The 13,277-nt window shown below is 41.6% G+C and overlaps 1 protein-coding gene across 1 annotated transcript; it reads right to left on the reverse strand.

The window, feature by feature from the left end:
• Positions 1-288: 288 nt before the first annotated feature.
• Positions 289-12,075, reverse strand: LOC104054991 (matrix metalloproteinase-27). The gene is made up of 10 exons (XM_009556073.2): positions 11,843-12,075; positions 11,164-11,402; positions 10,416-10,564; positions 10,190-10,318; positions 5,865-6,026; positions 5,569-5,692; positions 4,211-4,341; positions 3,843-4,002; positions 1,500-1,603; positions 289-1,288 (listed from the first exon to the last, which is right to left on the reverse strand). Exons 1-10 carry the CDS (start codon positions 12,020-12,022, stop codon positions 1,188-1,190), a joined length of 1,479 nt encoding a protein of 492 aa, XP_009554368.2. The 5' UTR covers positions 12,023-12,075; the 3' UTR covers positions 289-1,187.
• Between the last annotated feature and the right edge of the window lie 1,202 nt (positions 12,076-13,277).

Genomic DNA, 13,277 nt, shown 5'->3' on the forward strand with positions numbered 1-13,277 from the left:
AGAGAGACTGTTCAGAAAGCCTTGTAGTGATAGGACGAGGGGCAATGGGTATAAACAGGAGAGGGACAGATTTAGACTAGACATAAGGAAGAATTTCTTCACCATGAGACTGGTGAGGCCATGGAACAGGTTGCTCATGGAAGTTGTGGGTGCCCCATCCCTGCAGGTGTTCAAGGCCCCTTGGATGGGGCCTTAGGTATCCTGATCTAGTGGGAGGTGTCCCTGACCATGGCAGGGAGGTTGGGACTAGATGATCTTTAAGGTCCCTTCCAACCCAAACCATTCTATGGTTCTATGATTCTATGATTCTATGATCCCAGGATTCTTCGATTTGGCAGAGTGTACTGGACCTGTTTCCAGAATTAAATCTAATGGAAATACATGGAGAGGATATGACTGTGACTTTAGAGGTTTTGCCTGATTTTGTGAGGAGTTTGCTCCATGTGTGATGGTAACACGTCATAAATCTTAAGATACATGTGCGCTTGAAGCACATGCTTTGTACTAGTAGAGTTGTGCTCCGCAAGGCAGTAGATGAATCTGTTCCTTCTATAGGGCTGATTTATGAAGGATGTCATTCACGGATTCACAAAAAAATGGCCACTGATGAAATCCTAACTGTTATGCTGGAAAGAAGCTCAGAGTGACATAATGAGTTTATATACTGAGGCAGGAATATGGTTTTGATGGTGAAATAATGATATGGTGTAAAAGGGACAAACTTGCAAAAGTCAAAGAAGAGCAGAAGAAAAAGACAGGAGAGAGGGCAGAAAAACAAGTGATTATTGAAAAGCCTGACTCTTGAAGATATTTGGAGAGAAAAGCAGTAAAATACAAACATCGTATGTTGGAAGGATATTAGCATATAGAACATTTTCAGCAGATGAAAGAGAGAATAGTTGACATCAGTTTGAAAACATTTATTGCAAAAATATTTGAATGCCCAGCTAGAGTATAAAATAATAAATTATGTTGGACATTTTGCTTTTAATCAGGGATAAATTGCATTTTTGTTCTAGCTTTTGGAAATACAATTAGAGTTGACATGCTAATTTATCTAAATAGAAAACATACATGAAAACTTTTCCTATTGCCTGTTCTGCACAGTAGTGTATATGTGAACAGTCTCTGAGAAATCTAGAATGATTTTTTTTTACATTTGCTATATAGAAGAAGGTGTAATGATATTAACAGTTAAACCAGCTGTTACTCTTTATTTCGCGGAGAACTTTTTTAGCAGTAGGGTCAAACTCCCACTGCTTTGATCCATGGAAGAAGTAGAATAATCCTAGAAATAAAAAAGCAAAGTATTATGTTATGGACACAAAAGATAATAGCTTCATTCTCACAAAGCAGGTAGCACCGTCTTTTTACATACAGGAGAGCACGTCTTCAGTTCTATCTTTTTCAGAATACAGCAATAATGACATTCATCCTAACTCCAGAGCTTATGTTCTTTACAACTAACCCAACTTTACTTCAAAGCCCATTTCATTTACCTTTGTGTTGGAAAACAGCATCAACCTTCTGGCTAATTCCTGGAAAATCATTAGCTGTCCGTCTAGGATAACCCATCTCCATGGACTGGCTGTTTTCATCGTACCTAAATCATATCAAGGGAGACATGTGATTTTAGAATTTAGACATCAAGTCTGCTAAGAATTAAGCGGCTGCTGGAAGGTGTCCACCATCTGTAGTTTGATTGATTTCACTGGCGATACCCATAGTAGAGTTATCTACTCGTATATATGTCTGCAGGACATTGGCCACCGCACTTCCCATGAGGTGGCTACTTGTTTGCTGATAAAGGCAGGCACAGCTCCAAAGAAGCATCTGGAGTGAGACAAATTGAAGGGATACCCACCTTTGTGACAGCAGGGATGGGATTTTCCTCCTCTAATGACAACAGTGTGACAGGCAGCATATGCAAACTGGCCGGGTTGATTCCTACTATAGCATCTGCGCATATTTATTGCAGGAATTTGAAATTCCTCTTAGACTTTGGCATAATAAAGTGCATAGTCCTCTACTAGCAGACAGATTTAGATGAAGAAAAGGAAGCTGAATTATTTTCAATACAATTGAGTTGTTCTTAATTGAGCCAGGCCAATTTTTATAAGATAGGGCTGAATCTGGGAGGTGAAAGGAGGACCTAAAAGATTCTTGAAGATTTGAGGAACTCTCTCAGGAGAAAAGCAAACAAACAAGCCTTTGTTTTAGTTCTCCTTGGATACGAGAAATACTTCTCAGAGGGACATAAGACTGAGAGGATGAGTTACTAGATAAGAAATTCATGCTGTGGTTTTCTTACATGCCTTTGTCTTGTGACCAAGGCAGTAACATAGCAATACAAGATATTGTAAATACTCTTTCCAAAACTATCAAAACCAAAGGACGGGAAATTACATGCAGCTGAGAATCCAGCTGACACTGTATGTCTCACTGAGGAACTGTATGTCTCACTCACGGTAAAGTCTGCTTGACCCACGCATGCTCCTGTTTGCCTGCAGAAGGCCTGCAGTGTCTGTCCTTGCACATTGGAGGAATCTATCAGCTTCCCAAAGCCAATATTTTGCTTCTGCTTGTCTGGTATTTGGGTATCAGGAATCATTCATGGAAGCTTAGAATTTATAAGAAGCATTTTGCGAATCCAGTGTTAACCAGCCAAGGAAAGAAAAAGGAGCCATCACTTCTATCTCTCCAAAAGAGATCAAATAACCCAGGACTTTTCAGAAATCAGAGAAATCCCTCCCAAGCAGTCCCAACCAGCTTTCTGCTGAATTAGATTAGCTTTTGTATCTTTATCTTAGAGAGATACTTTTGTCTATTGTACTTGTGAAAATTCTCTACATGCTGAAATTTGTTCATCTTCCAGGCATAATGTGCCAAAATGGGTCCATATGTTCAATGCCTGTTTAGGATGCCTTTAAGCTCTCGAAAGTCAAAGCTTTATTCTTCTGCTTGTACAGGAATTAAAGAAACATTTCCTTGAAAAGTAGAATTAATATAGTTATCTATTCACGTGTACTTGGATAAAAGTCTTCTTTCTATCATGTGGACAATTTTAATTCATCAAATCATGGAATCATAGAATCATAGAATCATAGAATCATAGAATAGTTTGGGTTGGAAGGGACCTTAGAGATTATCTAGTTCCAATCCCCCTGCCATGGGAAAGGACACCTCCCTCTAGATCAGGCTGCCCAAGGCCCCATCCAACCCGGCCTTGAACAACTCCAGGGATGGGACAGCCACAACTTCTGTGGGCAACCTGTGCCAGTGCCTCACCACCCTCATCATGAAGAAATTCCTCCTTCTGTCTAGCCTAAATCTGCCCCTCTCCAGTTTACACCCATTGCCCCTGGTCCTATCACTACAAGCCTTTGTAAACCGTCCCTCAACAGCTTTCTTGGAGGCCCCCTTCAGGTATTGGAAGGTTGCTATAAGGTCTTCTCAGAGCCTTCTCTTGCCCAGTCTGAACAACCCCAACTCTCTCAGCCTGTCCTCATATGGGAGGTTCTCCAGCCCTCTGATAATCTTTGTGGCCCTCCTCTGGACCCATTCCAACAGCTCCATATCCTTCTTCTGTTGAGGATTCCAGAACTGCAAACAATACTCCAGATGAGGTCCCACAAGAAAGAAATAGAGGTGCAGAATCCCCTCCCTTGACCTGCTGGCCACGCTTCTTTCGATGTAGCCCAGGACACGGTTGGCCTTCTGGTCTATGAGTGCACATTGCCAGATAATGTCAAGCTTCTCATTAATCAGCAGCTTCTCGTCAGTCAGCAGTATTCAGATTATATCAGAGTCAACATAAGAAAATATTTTTGAAATTTTCTTACCTCCAATACTTGTCACCTACAAAAAAGTCTGTCTTCCCTGTATTTTTATTACAAACTGCTGCATCAATTTTCTTGACACCTTTTGGGAAGCCCAGTGTGCTGATATTCTTTGGATAACCGAGCAATACTCGATATCCACTGATAACCCAGAATTTATTGCCTGTAAAAACAATTTCAATAATTAGTTTCACCAGTGATTTTGAGACGCTAACAGAAAAAATGTGTAGATTCTATGAAAATCTGATGAAATCTCTTAAGTTGTTTTTTTATTAGAAATGTAGTTTATGCACATATAGCTCCCCTTCCCTCCTCCCATCTGCCCACAAAATGAAAGGTAAAGAAAACTTAAAGAGAATCTCATACTTCACCTTTGAAAAATAGGATCTGATCTTTCATGTTCTCATACGCTGCTTGAATACCAGATGGCAGTGTTGGCCAGAAGGTAGAAATTAATTCAAGTTCAACTTCTGAGTTATCAGGATAAACTCGCCATAAGTGTCTAATTTGAATATAAAGCAATTTTGTAGTAAATAATAAAACCGCAGACATTTCTACACATGCACAAGAATGTGAACAATGCTGTGACTTACAAGTTCTTTTTTGTGAGTGGAGCTGCTTGCGTTGATGTGTCACAAAGGAAAACACTCCCCTTGGTGGGAAATGAGGCTTGTTTATATCCTGTTTTCTTTCTGGATTTACCCTTGTCATTGGTATTGATTGATAAATGGTATCAGTTGCCAGTATCTGAAACACTCTGTTTTTTCCTGTACTGCTTAATAAGAGAGTTACAGGGTTCCAGATGAGCCTGATTGTAACTTATTCTCTGTATACCCAGATGACTGTGGGCTTGAGCAGGTGACTGCAGGGGAGATTGGTCCAACTATATAGTAGAAAATACTAATTTATTAGGAAGTGGTCACAGCATTTATTAATATCACTGCTTAGTGTGACCATCTATACATGGGAATCATAGAATAGTTAGGGTTGGAAGGTACTGTAAAGATCGTCTTGTTCCAACCCTGTGATGGGCAGGGACACGTCCCACTAGATCAGGCTGCCCAAGGCCCCATCCAGCTTGGCCCTGAACACCTCCAGGGAGGGGGCAGCCACAACTTCCATGGGAAACCTGGGCCAGTGCCTCACTACTCTCATGGTGAAAAAATTCCTCCTTATGTCTAGTCTAAATCTGCCCCTCTTATGCTGAGGATTCCAGAACTGAATACAGTACTCCAGATGAGGTCTCACAAGAGAGGAATAGAGTGGCAGAATCCCCTCCCTCGACCTGCTGGCCACGCCTCTTTTGATGCATCCCAGGATACTGTTGGCCTTCTGGGCTGTGAGCACGCATTGCCGGCTCATGTCAAGTTTCTCATCAACCCCAAGACCTTCTCTGCAAGGCCACTCTCAATCACTTCATCCCCCATCCTGTATTGAGACCTCCGACTGCCCTGACCCAGGTGTAGGAATAAAGCTTTATTGGGATTAAAATGTTTTCTGGAAAAAAATGAAACACGTTTTTTCAGAAGATACCATTTTTTTTTCAGAGGATACTGAATAATAGTAATATAACTCATATCTGCCAATGATTTTTTTTCCATGAACTGAAATCTATCTGTCTCATTATAAATCCTATAATCATAACCATGCAAACAAGCAAACTATTCTGTCTTTCTAGAAATCATGATAAAATAAACCTCACAGAGACAAACGTCGTATGGATATTTACCTGCCCTTTAGAAAAATGACTTCTCGTCGGAGTGTAGTTACAGCATCAAAAGAAATCTTGGAGTCACAGGTTCTAGGTGAGGTAGGAGTCACTGGCCTTTTATCTGGGGCATTTGGTCGAGATCCTAAGGGGTATATTTTACAAATGATACAACAAATTTGTAGAAATATTAAGGTTTTCACGTATAAATGCATTTTTAGTATTCCGAGCATACGACGACTTTTATGGTGAAACTTTGTGAAAGAGGTTATTTCTTTCCTGCTTACTTCTCTTTTTAAGCTATGGATTTTACTCACCATAAATGGATTGAATGCCATTTATATCATCTGGAGAAAGGGGAAATTCACTGGGACTGACATAAGCGTAATTGGGGAACATCAAAGCCCTCTGGTCATTAGAGTGGGAGAGACCCAGAGCATGACCAAACTCATGAGCAGCAACGAGGAACAAGTTGAATCCTTAAAAAACAGATAGAAAGAAGAGGTCAGTGTAATTCTGGTCTGCGAATGGCTGATACACTGTGAGCACAGCAGGACTGTTGCTCAGGTTTTCGTATAATATATTGAAATTCATTCTGATATGCATATATGTAAACTTATATTTTGTATATGATAAGGTTGTAGAAGATAGTGTCTTTTGGCCCTTTTTGCTGCTGTTCTTTCTCTTAGCTACTGAAATATGTGTGTGGCATGAGTAGATGTCTGGAGGTGAGCATGGGTGCAGCTCTGAGGAATGTCCTGGCAGGGTTTCCTGGCTGAGTTAGAACAGATTAGATAGTGAGTCAGATCAAACTAATAGCTCTCCAGGGCAAGGATAAAACAATACACTCTGTTCTCACTTGAGTTACCGAAGTGTCACTCTGTGTGTCACCTCCCTCCCACAAACCTGAGAAAGAAAGGTGAGTTCATGAATAGACAAGGAAAAATATGTTAGCAAAATGAGTTACCTTTTTATCATTAGGACTTTAAAATGTACATTTTCTTTATAGCCTTTAGAAATAAAATATTTTTTTTTAAATAGTGTATTTATGCCTACTTATTCCCAGTGAAATACGTTAACACAGCAAACAGATAAAAATGAGATTTCCTTCAACGTTCATTTAATTGCTTCAATGTGCTTAATTGCCTTTCTGAATTAGGGAAGAACGTTCATCTGCCCTGCAGACCAAAAACCAGCAAATCAGTGAAGATCACAAGCCTGTGGCAGAGCAGAAGTCTGGTCATCGATTGCCCAAGAAAGCCTGGCTGAAGCCAAGATTTCCATTTCTCAAAATAGTAAACAAAGCCTCAATTTTTCCACCCGTAAGTCCCGTCCTCTCTGCTCATGAGCTCTCTGAGCTTTCCAACTAGTTCTGCAATGCCTAGCCACCAGAGCTGTGCTGTTGAGGAACACCAGTAAAACTGGGGTTGACACATTCATTCCCACTATGGGGGAAACATAGCATTTTATCAGCATGAAATGTCCCCCTCCATCCTTATTTTTTAATCATCGCAGTAAATACACATCTCTTCTCTTAGTGCAGTGCTCTTACAGCATCTTCCGTTTGTTAGCTCAATGCTTTTCCTGCAGTTTGACCTCAATTATCCTACTGCAGTTATCCTCTGTTTTGTTCCATCCCAAAAACCGAATGAGTAAAAGGGTCTAAAGTACAACAGGGTCACGTGCCCACGTACTGACAGATCTGTCAGAGGCAGTAAGTGCTGCATGGTCAGCCTGGGGACTAAGGGGGAGCAGATGGGTACCAGCTAGATGATCAAGCACTCAATGTTCCTCTCTCCTCTGGCCTGGTGACACGTCTGTAGTCACATCTACATGGTACATCTCAGCCCGTGAGCAGCCTGAACAGCATGTTCTGCCTCCTGGCTGCTGGCAGGCAGCTGAAATAGCTTGGAGAACACTTTCATTTGTAAGCCCATGATAGCTTGGACACAGAGTAAAGTCTGTGTTGGACATATCTTTGTACTAGAAGTGAAGATTCTTCCTTATCACTGGTGGCTGTAATGTTTTTTAGGTGGTGGGGTATTTCCTCTGAGGGCTGCTGCAAAATATGGTATGCTTCTTCTGCAGCGTGTGGTAGAAATATAGGATCATAGAATGAACAACCTGAGTTGGAATGGACCCACAAACATCATTACGTCCACCTCTTATCTCTGCATAGGACAACCCCAAAATTTACACCATATGTCTGAGGGCATTGTCCAAATGCTTCTAGAACATTGTCAGGCTTGGCACCATGACTGCTTCCCTGGGGAGCTGTTCCAGTGCTCCACCACCCTCTCAGCAAAGAGCCTTTTCCAAATACCCAGCTAAAACCTGCCCCGGTGCATCTTCCTGCCATGCCCTTGGGTCCTATTATTGATCACCAGAGAGATGTCAGCACCTGCTCCTCCTCCTTCCCTTGTGAGGAAGTTGTAGACTGCTATGAGGTCCTCCTTCAGTCTCCACTTTTCCAGGCTGAACAGACCAAGTGACTTCAGCTGCTTCTGATACGACTTCCCCTCTAGACCCTTCACCAACTTTGTGGCCCTCTGGACACTCTCAGTAGCTTGATATCCTTTTTATTCTGCAGAACCCAAACCTGAACACAATACTTGAGATGGGGCCACACCAGTGTGAAGTAGAGTGGGGCAGTCAACTCCCCTGACCCCCTAGCAATGCTCTGCTTGATGAACCCCAGGACATGGTTGGCCCTCTTGGCTGCCAGGGCACACCTTTGGCTTATGGTCAACTTGCCATGGACCAGAACCCCCAGATCCCTTTCTGCAGAGCTGCTCTCCAGTTTGTGCATCCAGGGCTGCTGTGTCCCATGTGCAAAACCTGACACTTGCCCTTGTTAAACTTCATGCAATTGACAATTACCCAGCTCTCCAATTTGTTCAGACCCCTCTGCAGGGCCTCTTTGCCTTCAAGAGAGTCAACAGGTCTCCCAATTTTGTGTCATCAGCAAACTTGGCTAATAAACCTTTGAGTCCTGCCTCCAAGTCATTTATGAAGGTATTAAAGAGTACTGGTCCTAGGATGGATCCCTGTGAAACCCCGCTAGTGACCGGTCACCAGCCTGATGTAACCGCATTCACTATGACCCATTGAGCCTAACCCATCAGTCAACTGTTCATCTGTTACATTATGTGTTTATCCAACTGTACGGTGGACATTTTGTTTAGGAGGATATTGTGAGAGACAGGATCAAAGGCCTTGCTGAAATCCAGAAAGATGACATCAGCTGGTTTCCCTTGGTCAGCTCTATGGGTAACCTTGTCATAGAAAGAAAATTAATTTGTCAGGCAAGACCTTCCCCTTATAAACCCATGCTGGCTGGGACCAATGACTGCGTTGTCTTTTAAGTGCTTCTCAATAGCTTCCAGAATATTCTTCTTCATAATCTTACCAGGCACTGAAGTGAGACTAACAGGCTTTTAGTTACTAGGGTTGTCCCTACTGCCCTTCTTGAAGACTGGGACAACATTTGCCACCTTCCAGCCAACTGGTACCTCTCCAGACTCCCAAGAGCACTGAAAAATCATTGAGAAAAGTCTTGCTATGACACCAGCCAGATCTTTAAGTACCCTTTGATTAATCAGAGTTCTGCATTACAGGAGCGAACAGCATCCCTATAGTCCTCCCATGTCACCTGTCCTTGTTTCTGCTGGCCATACCCCTTCTTTCTATGCCTCAGTTCCAGTAGAAGTTCCCTGCTCAGCCAGGTTGGCCTTCTGCCTCTCCTACTTGACTTCCAGCATTTCGGAATTGCCTGTTTCTGTGCTCTTAGGAGGTCGTACTTAAAAAGCAACTAGCACCAATAGACCCTAGCACTTTCAAAAGCTTTTCCCCCAGGTGACCTTACTAAGCAGTCTCCTGACCAACCTGAAGTCTGTTTTCCTCGTATCCAGAGTTGAGGGCTTGCTGTCAGTTTTCCTCCTGTTACCAACTGATGTTAAATGACTGCTTCAGGGTCTCAGTGGCCCAGGCAGATTCTGGTCGCCACTTCACACACAAGACTCTCTCTGTTAATAAGCCACAAATCAAAGAATGCATCTTTCCTAGTTGATTCCCTCAGCATCTGAACCATGAATTTATCAGCCAGAGAATTTAGGAATTTTCTGGACCTCTTTGTACCAGCTCTGTGGTATTCCCTGTTGATATCTGGATTGAAGTCCCCAGTGAGGATAACAGCAATGACTTGGAGGCATCCTTTAGTTCCTTAAAGAACTTCTAGTTGTTTAACTAGAAGTTCTTTAAGTTCTTGGAACTAGTTCCAGGCTTGGTGCCAGCATGTACACCAGGAGAGGAAAAGTCAGAAAGCTTTTACCAAGGGCTGTGAAACCCTGATGGGTGTGGGCCCTGCCATTTCCCAGGTAAGAGTGGCCAATGTCTGTAGCATTTGAATCTGAAAAGGGTTGTCCTGTTGGTATCTTTACTAGTGTTAAATAAAAACTAGAGTAAATGAGGCAGATTTCACCTCAGTGTCATTGTAAGTATTCCATTTGGAGGATGGTGCTTAATATCCTCAAACTGTTTGTGTTTAATGCTGTGTTTCATCTCAGTCTATTCCCTCACATAAATAAAATCAGAGAGGAGTTTACCCATCTGCATTATGCTTCAGAAACGCTTTTTAACCTACCAGCTGAGCCTGTGGTCCAATCTTCATCCTCATCGAAGTGTGCATCACCACCAAAACCATTGCCAGGTGGAAAGGCATGAGCGAGGACACCAAGGGGACCATCAAAATAACGAGGGCAATGTCCATGAGCTAAATAATAAGATGTTGGAACAACATTGATGTTATTTCGTGACTATTGGGAAATCTTTAGCTTAGTCTTACCATTGGTATGCAGCTTGCATATTACCTTTGGTCCCAAAAGCAATCATTATATCTGCTATTCCCTCATGAATGCGAGTGAAAATCAGTGGGGTCACAGTGCTCCACACTTTCAGTGCCTTCTGGATTGCTTTATCCACATCCTCTTTTCTCATATCTGGTGTGTAGTTCACGATTCTACAGTTATGAGAGTTCAATTAATAATACTTATTATTTGCAGAAGAAATTTCTGTTAAGAATACGAACAGAGATGTATAAGAAGAAATTTACCTTGTAATTAAATAGCTCCCAAGATTCATCTTGGACCAAGAGAGTTTAAGGAATGTGATAACTATCCAAAGTGTCTTTTTCATAATAATAATCCTGTACATAGTATCAGTTTCTCTCAAAACGGCCCTTAGCGAGGTCGTCTCTTAAGCATGAAGGAAATTGTCTCCTTAGGTTTCTGTGACTACTATACTGTCAGTCTTAGCAAATTTTGAAGATAAGTGGGCTTGTACAGGGTGCAACTGATATTTCTGTTTGGCTCACAGAGTATTTGTCAGGAGTGATACAAGACAGGCAAAATACTATGGCTGACTCAGAAAATGTAAAATACCCAGCTTGGCTCTCAGAAATTCCTCTCAGGAATACACATAGCCAACAGCTGGGGAAAAAGAAACATTTATGCATTCCCAGCTGGAAGCAGTTGCTATAGAAGTTATATTTAAATATAACAAAGGTGAATTTCCACAAAACCAAAATTCAAACTCAAAAAGTAGTTATCAAAACATTACCTGTATGTCAGCTTTTTTTTTTTCCATCCTGGCAGTGTAACACCATAAAGACCCACATCGGGAACTCCACACCTGGGTTTCTTCATCATTTCCAATGTCTCAGGATCTGGTTTTCCAGTCACTTTCAACCCAAAAAATTTTTGCATTTTCTGAAGCTTTTCAGCTGTGGAGTCATCATTTATTTTCCATCCAAGCTGATTTGGATCTAGTTCAACGGTATAGAATTGATTTAAATAGTCCTAGTGAAAATATAAAACAAACTTATCTCACATTTTGATCTGTTTCTTAAATGAATACCTTAGGACTGTTCGTGTACTTTGCTGGCAAACCCATCTGCCTGTGATTCTAGAACACAACATATTTTCCTGAGGTTTGTAGCTAAACAAAACCAGACTACATCATCCCTGACTCTTGTTTACGTGACATTTCCAGTTTTGTCAGATTTATCCTACTTTAAATTTACATGACATTTCCAGTTTGATCAGATTTATCCTACTTTAGATTTACATGACATTTCCAGTTTGATCAGATTTATTCTGCTCTAGTAGAGTTTGGGCAGCAGAGTTATAAGTAAGAGCACTGCCTGAGAAAGACAGCAAACTACCACGTAGCTGGAATACAGAGATTAGATCTCAAAGGGAAATGCTTAACAGGTCTCGTATATGGAAAATGTAGTTACCTGTACAAGCTTCTCATCTTCTTCATTGCTGTATTTCTCTGGATGGACGGGAAGAGCATTAGAAACAGCTGCACACGTTAAAAGCAGAAATGAAAGATCCTTCATTCTTACTCTCGTCCCTGTCCTTGTAGGAGAGCAGTCTGCTTTCTGCTTCTTGTGCATCCTCTCTAGCATCCTCATTCGCACAGTTATGGGGTGCTTTGTAGAGCCAATTGTAGACTGACTCAGAGTTTATCATGCTCTGATTACCTCCATAAATCCTATAACACGCTGTTGGCTGACACAATAAAACATAATTGAATCCATCTGATTTCACAGACATCTGAATTCAGTTAGTATTTGAATGCTCCTAAGATGCTTGGCTACCCTTTCAAAAGTAGCACTCAATTTTAGCTATTTTACACTGAATTTTAGTGAGCTTGAGCAGTTTATTTCCAGATGGAATGGCAGACGAACACAAAGACTCTTAAATTTTCCCAGCCCAGCTGTGTAAAAGAGGCCACCAAGTGTACAGGGACTCTTAACCATTCTTAGCTTGGAAAATGGGACTTGTGCGCTAGATATGAATCCCATCTAAAAAAAACTTTGGGAGAAATTACTGTAAGCAGAAAGTTTTCTATTTAAATTTAAGCATAAAGTGAAATTGAGTGTTTTGGAAAAGGGATGAAAATCCCAAATCACTCCCTACCTCTCCCGTGCAACTCTCTGTCAAGGTGTGTTTCCTTTAAATTATACCAATGGAATCCAGGATATGCATAAATAAAAAAGATTTTACTCTACAAATCCAGCTTAAATGATGTGAAGAACCATAGAATCATAGAATAGTTTGAGTTGGAAGGGACCTTAAAGATCATCTAGTTCCAATCCCCCTGCGATGGGCAGGGACATGTCCCACCAGATCAGACTGCTCAAGGCCCCATCCAACCAGGGCTTGAACACCTCCAGAGATGAGGCAGCCACAGGTTCCCTGGGCAACCTTTGCCAGGGCGTCACCACCCTCATAGTGAAGAAATTCCTCCTTACGTCCAGTCTAAATGTGCCCCCCTTCCAGTTCATACCCATGCATGTCTGCATTTACTCTATCTATCTATCTATCTATCTATCTATCTATCTATCTATCTATCTATCTATCATTTATCTATCTGCCATCCATCACAAAAGGTTTCTTCAGTTTAACCACATTAGCCACAGGACACATGATTATTTCCTGTCTTAAGTAATTCAGAATAAAGGAAGTTTCAAGAGTCACACAAGATATGACAAATCATGGGATTTCACCCTGTCTGGCCTTCCTCTTCCACTAGAAGCAATGGGAACTGAAGGTGTTCAGCATCTCAGAGGAGCTCTGACAGCATGTGTTCAATATTTACAAGACAGATGTAAGAAATATCCTCATGTTGGACTGCAGCTTTTTCAGGAAATCCTTGCTTTCGTG

Source organism: Cuculus canorus, chromosome 1, assembly GCF_017976375.1.
Source record: "Cuculus canorus isolate bCucCan1 chromosome 1, bCucCan1.pri, whole genome shotgun sequence".
NCBI lineage: Eukaryota > Metazoa > Chordata > Aves > Cuculiformes > Cuculidae > Cuculus > Cuculus canorus.

Bases quoted from the DNA above. Each gene is read 5' to 3' on its own strand.
- LOC104054991 (XM_009556073.2), bottom strand. From the start codon at position 12,022: ATGAGGATGCTAGAGAGGATGCACAAGAAGCAGAAAGCAGACTGCTCT. The intron at 6,027-10,189 runs GTAGGTTAAAAA...CTGTTTTTTAAG, and splicing joins TTGGACCACAGGCTCAGCTG to GATTCAACTTGTTCCTCGTT. The intron at 1,289-1,499 runs GTAAATGAAATG...TTTTATTTCTAG, and splicing joins TGCTGTTTTCCAACACAAAG to GATTATTCTACTTCTTCCAT.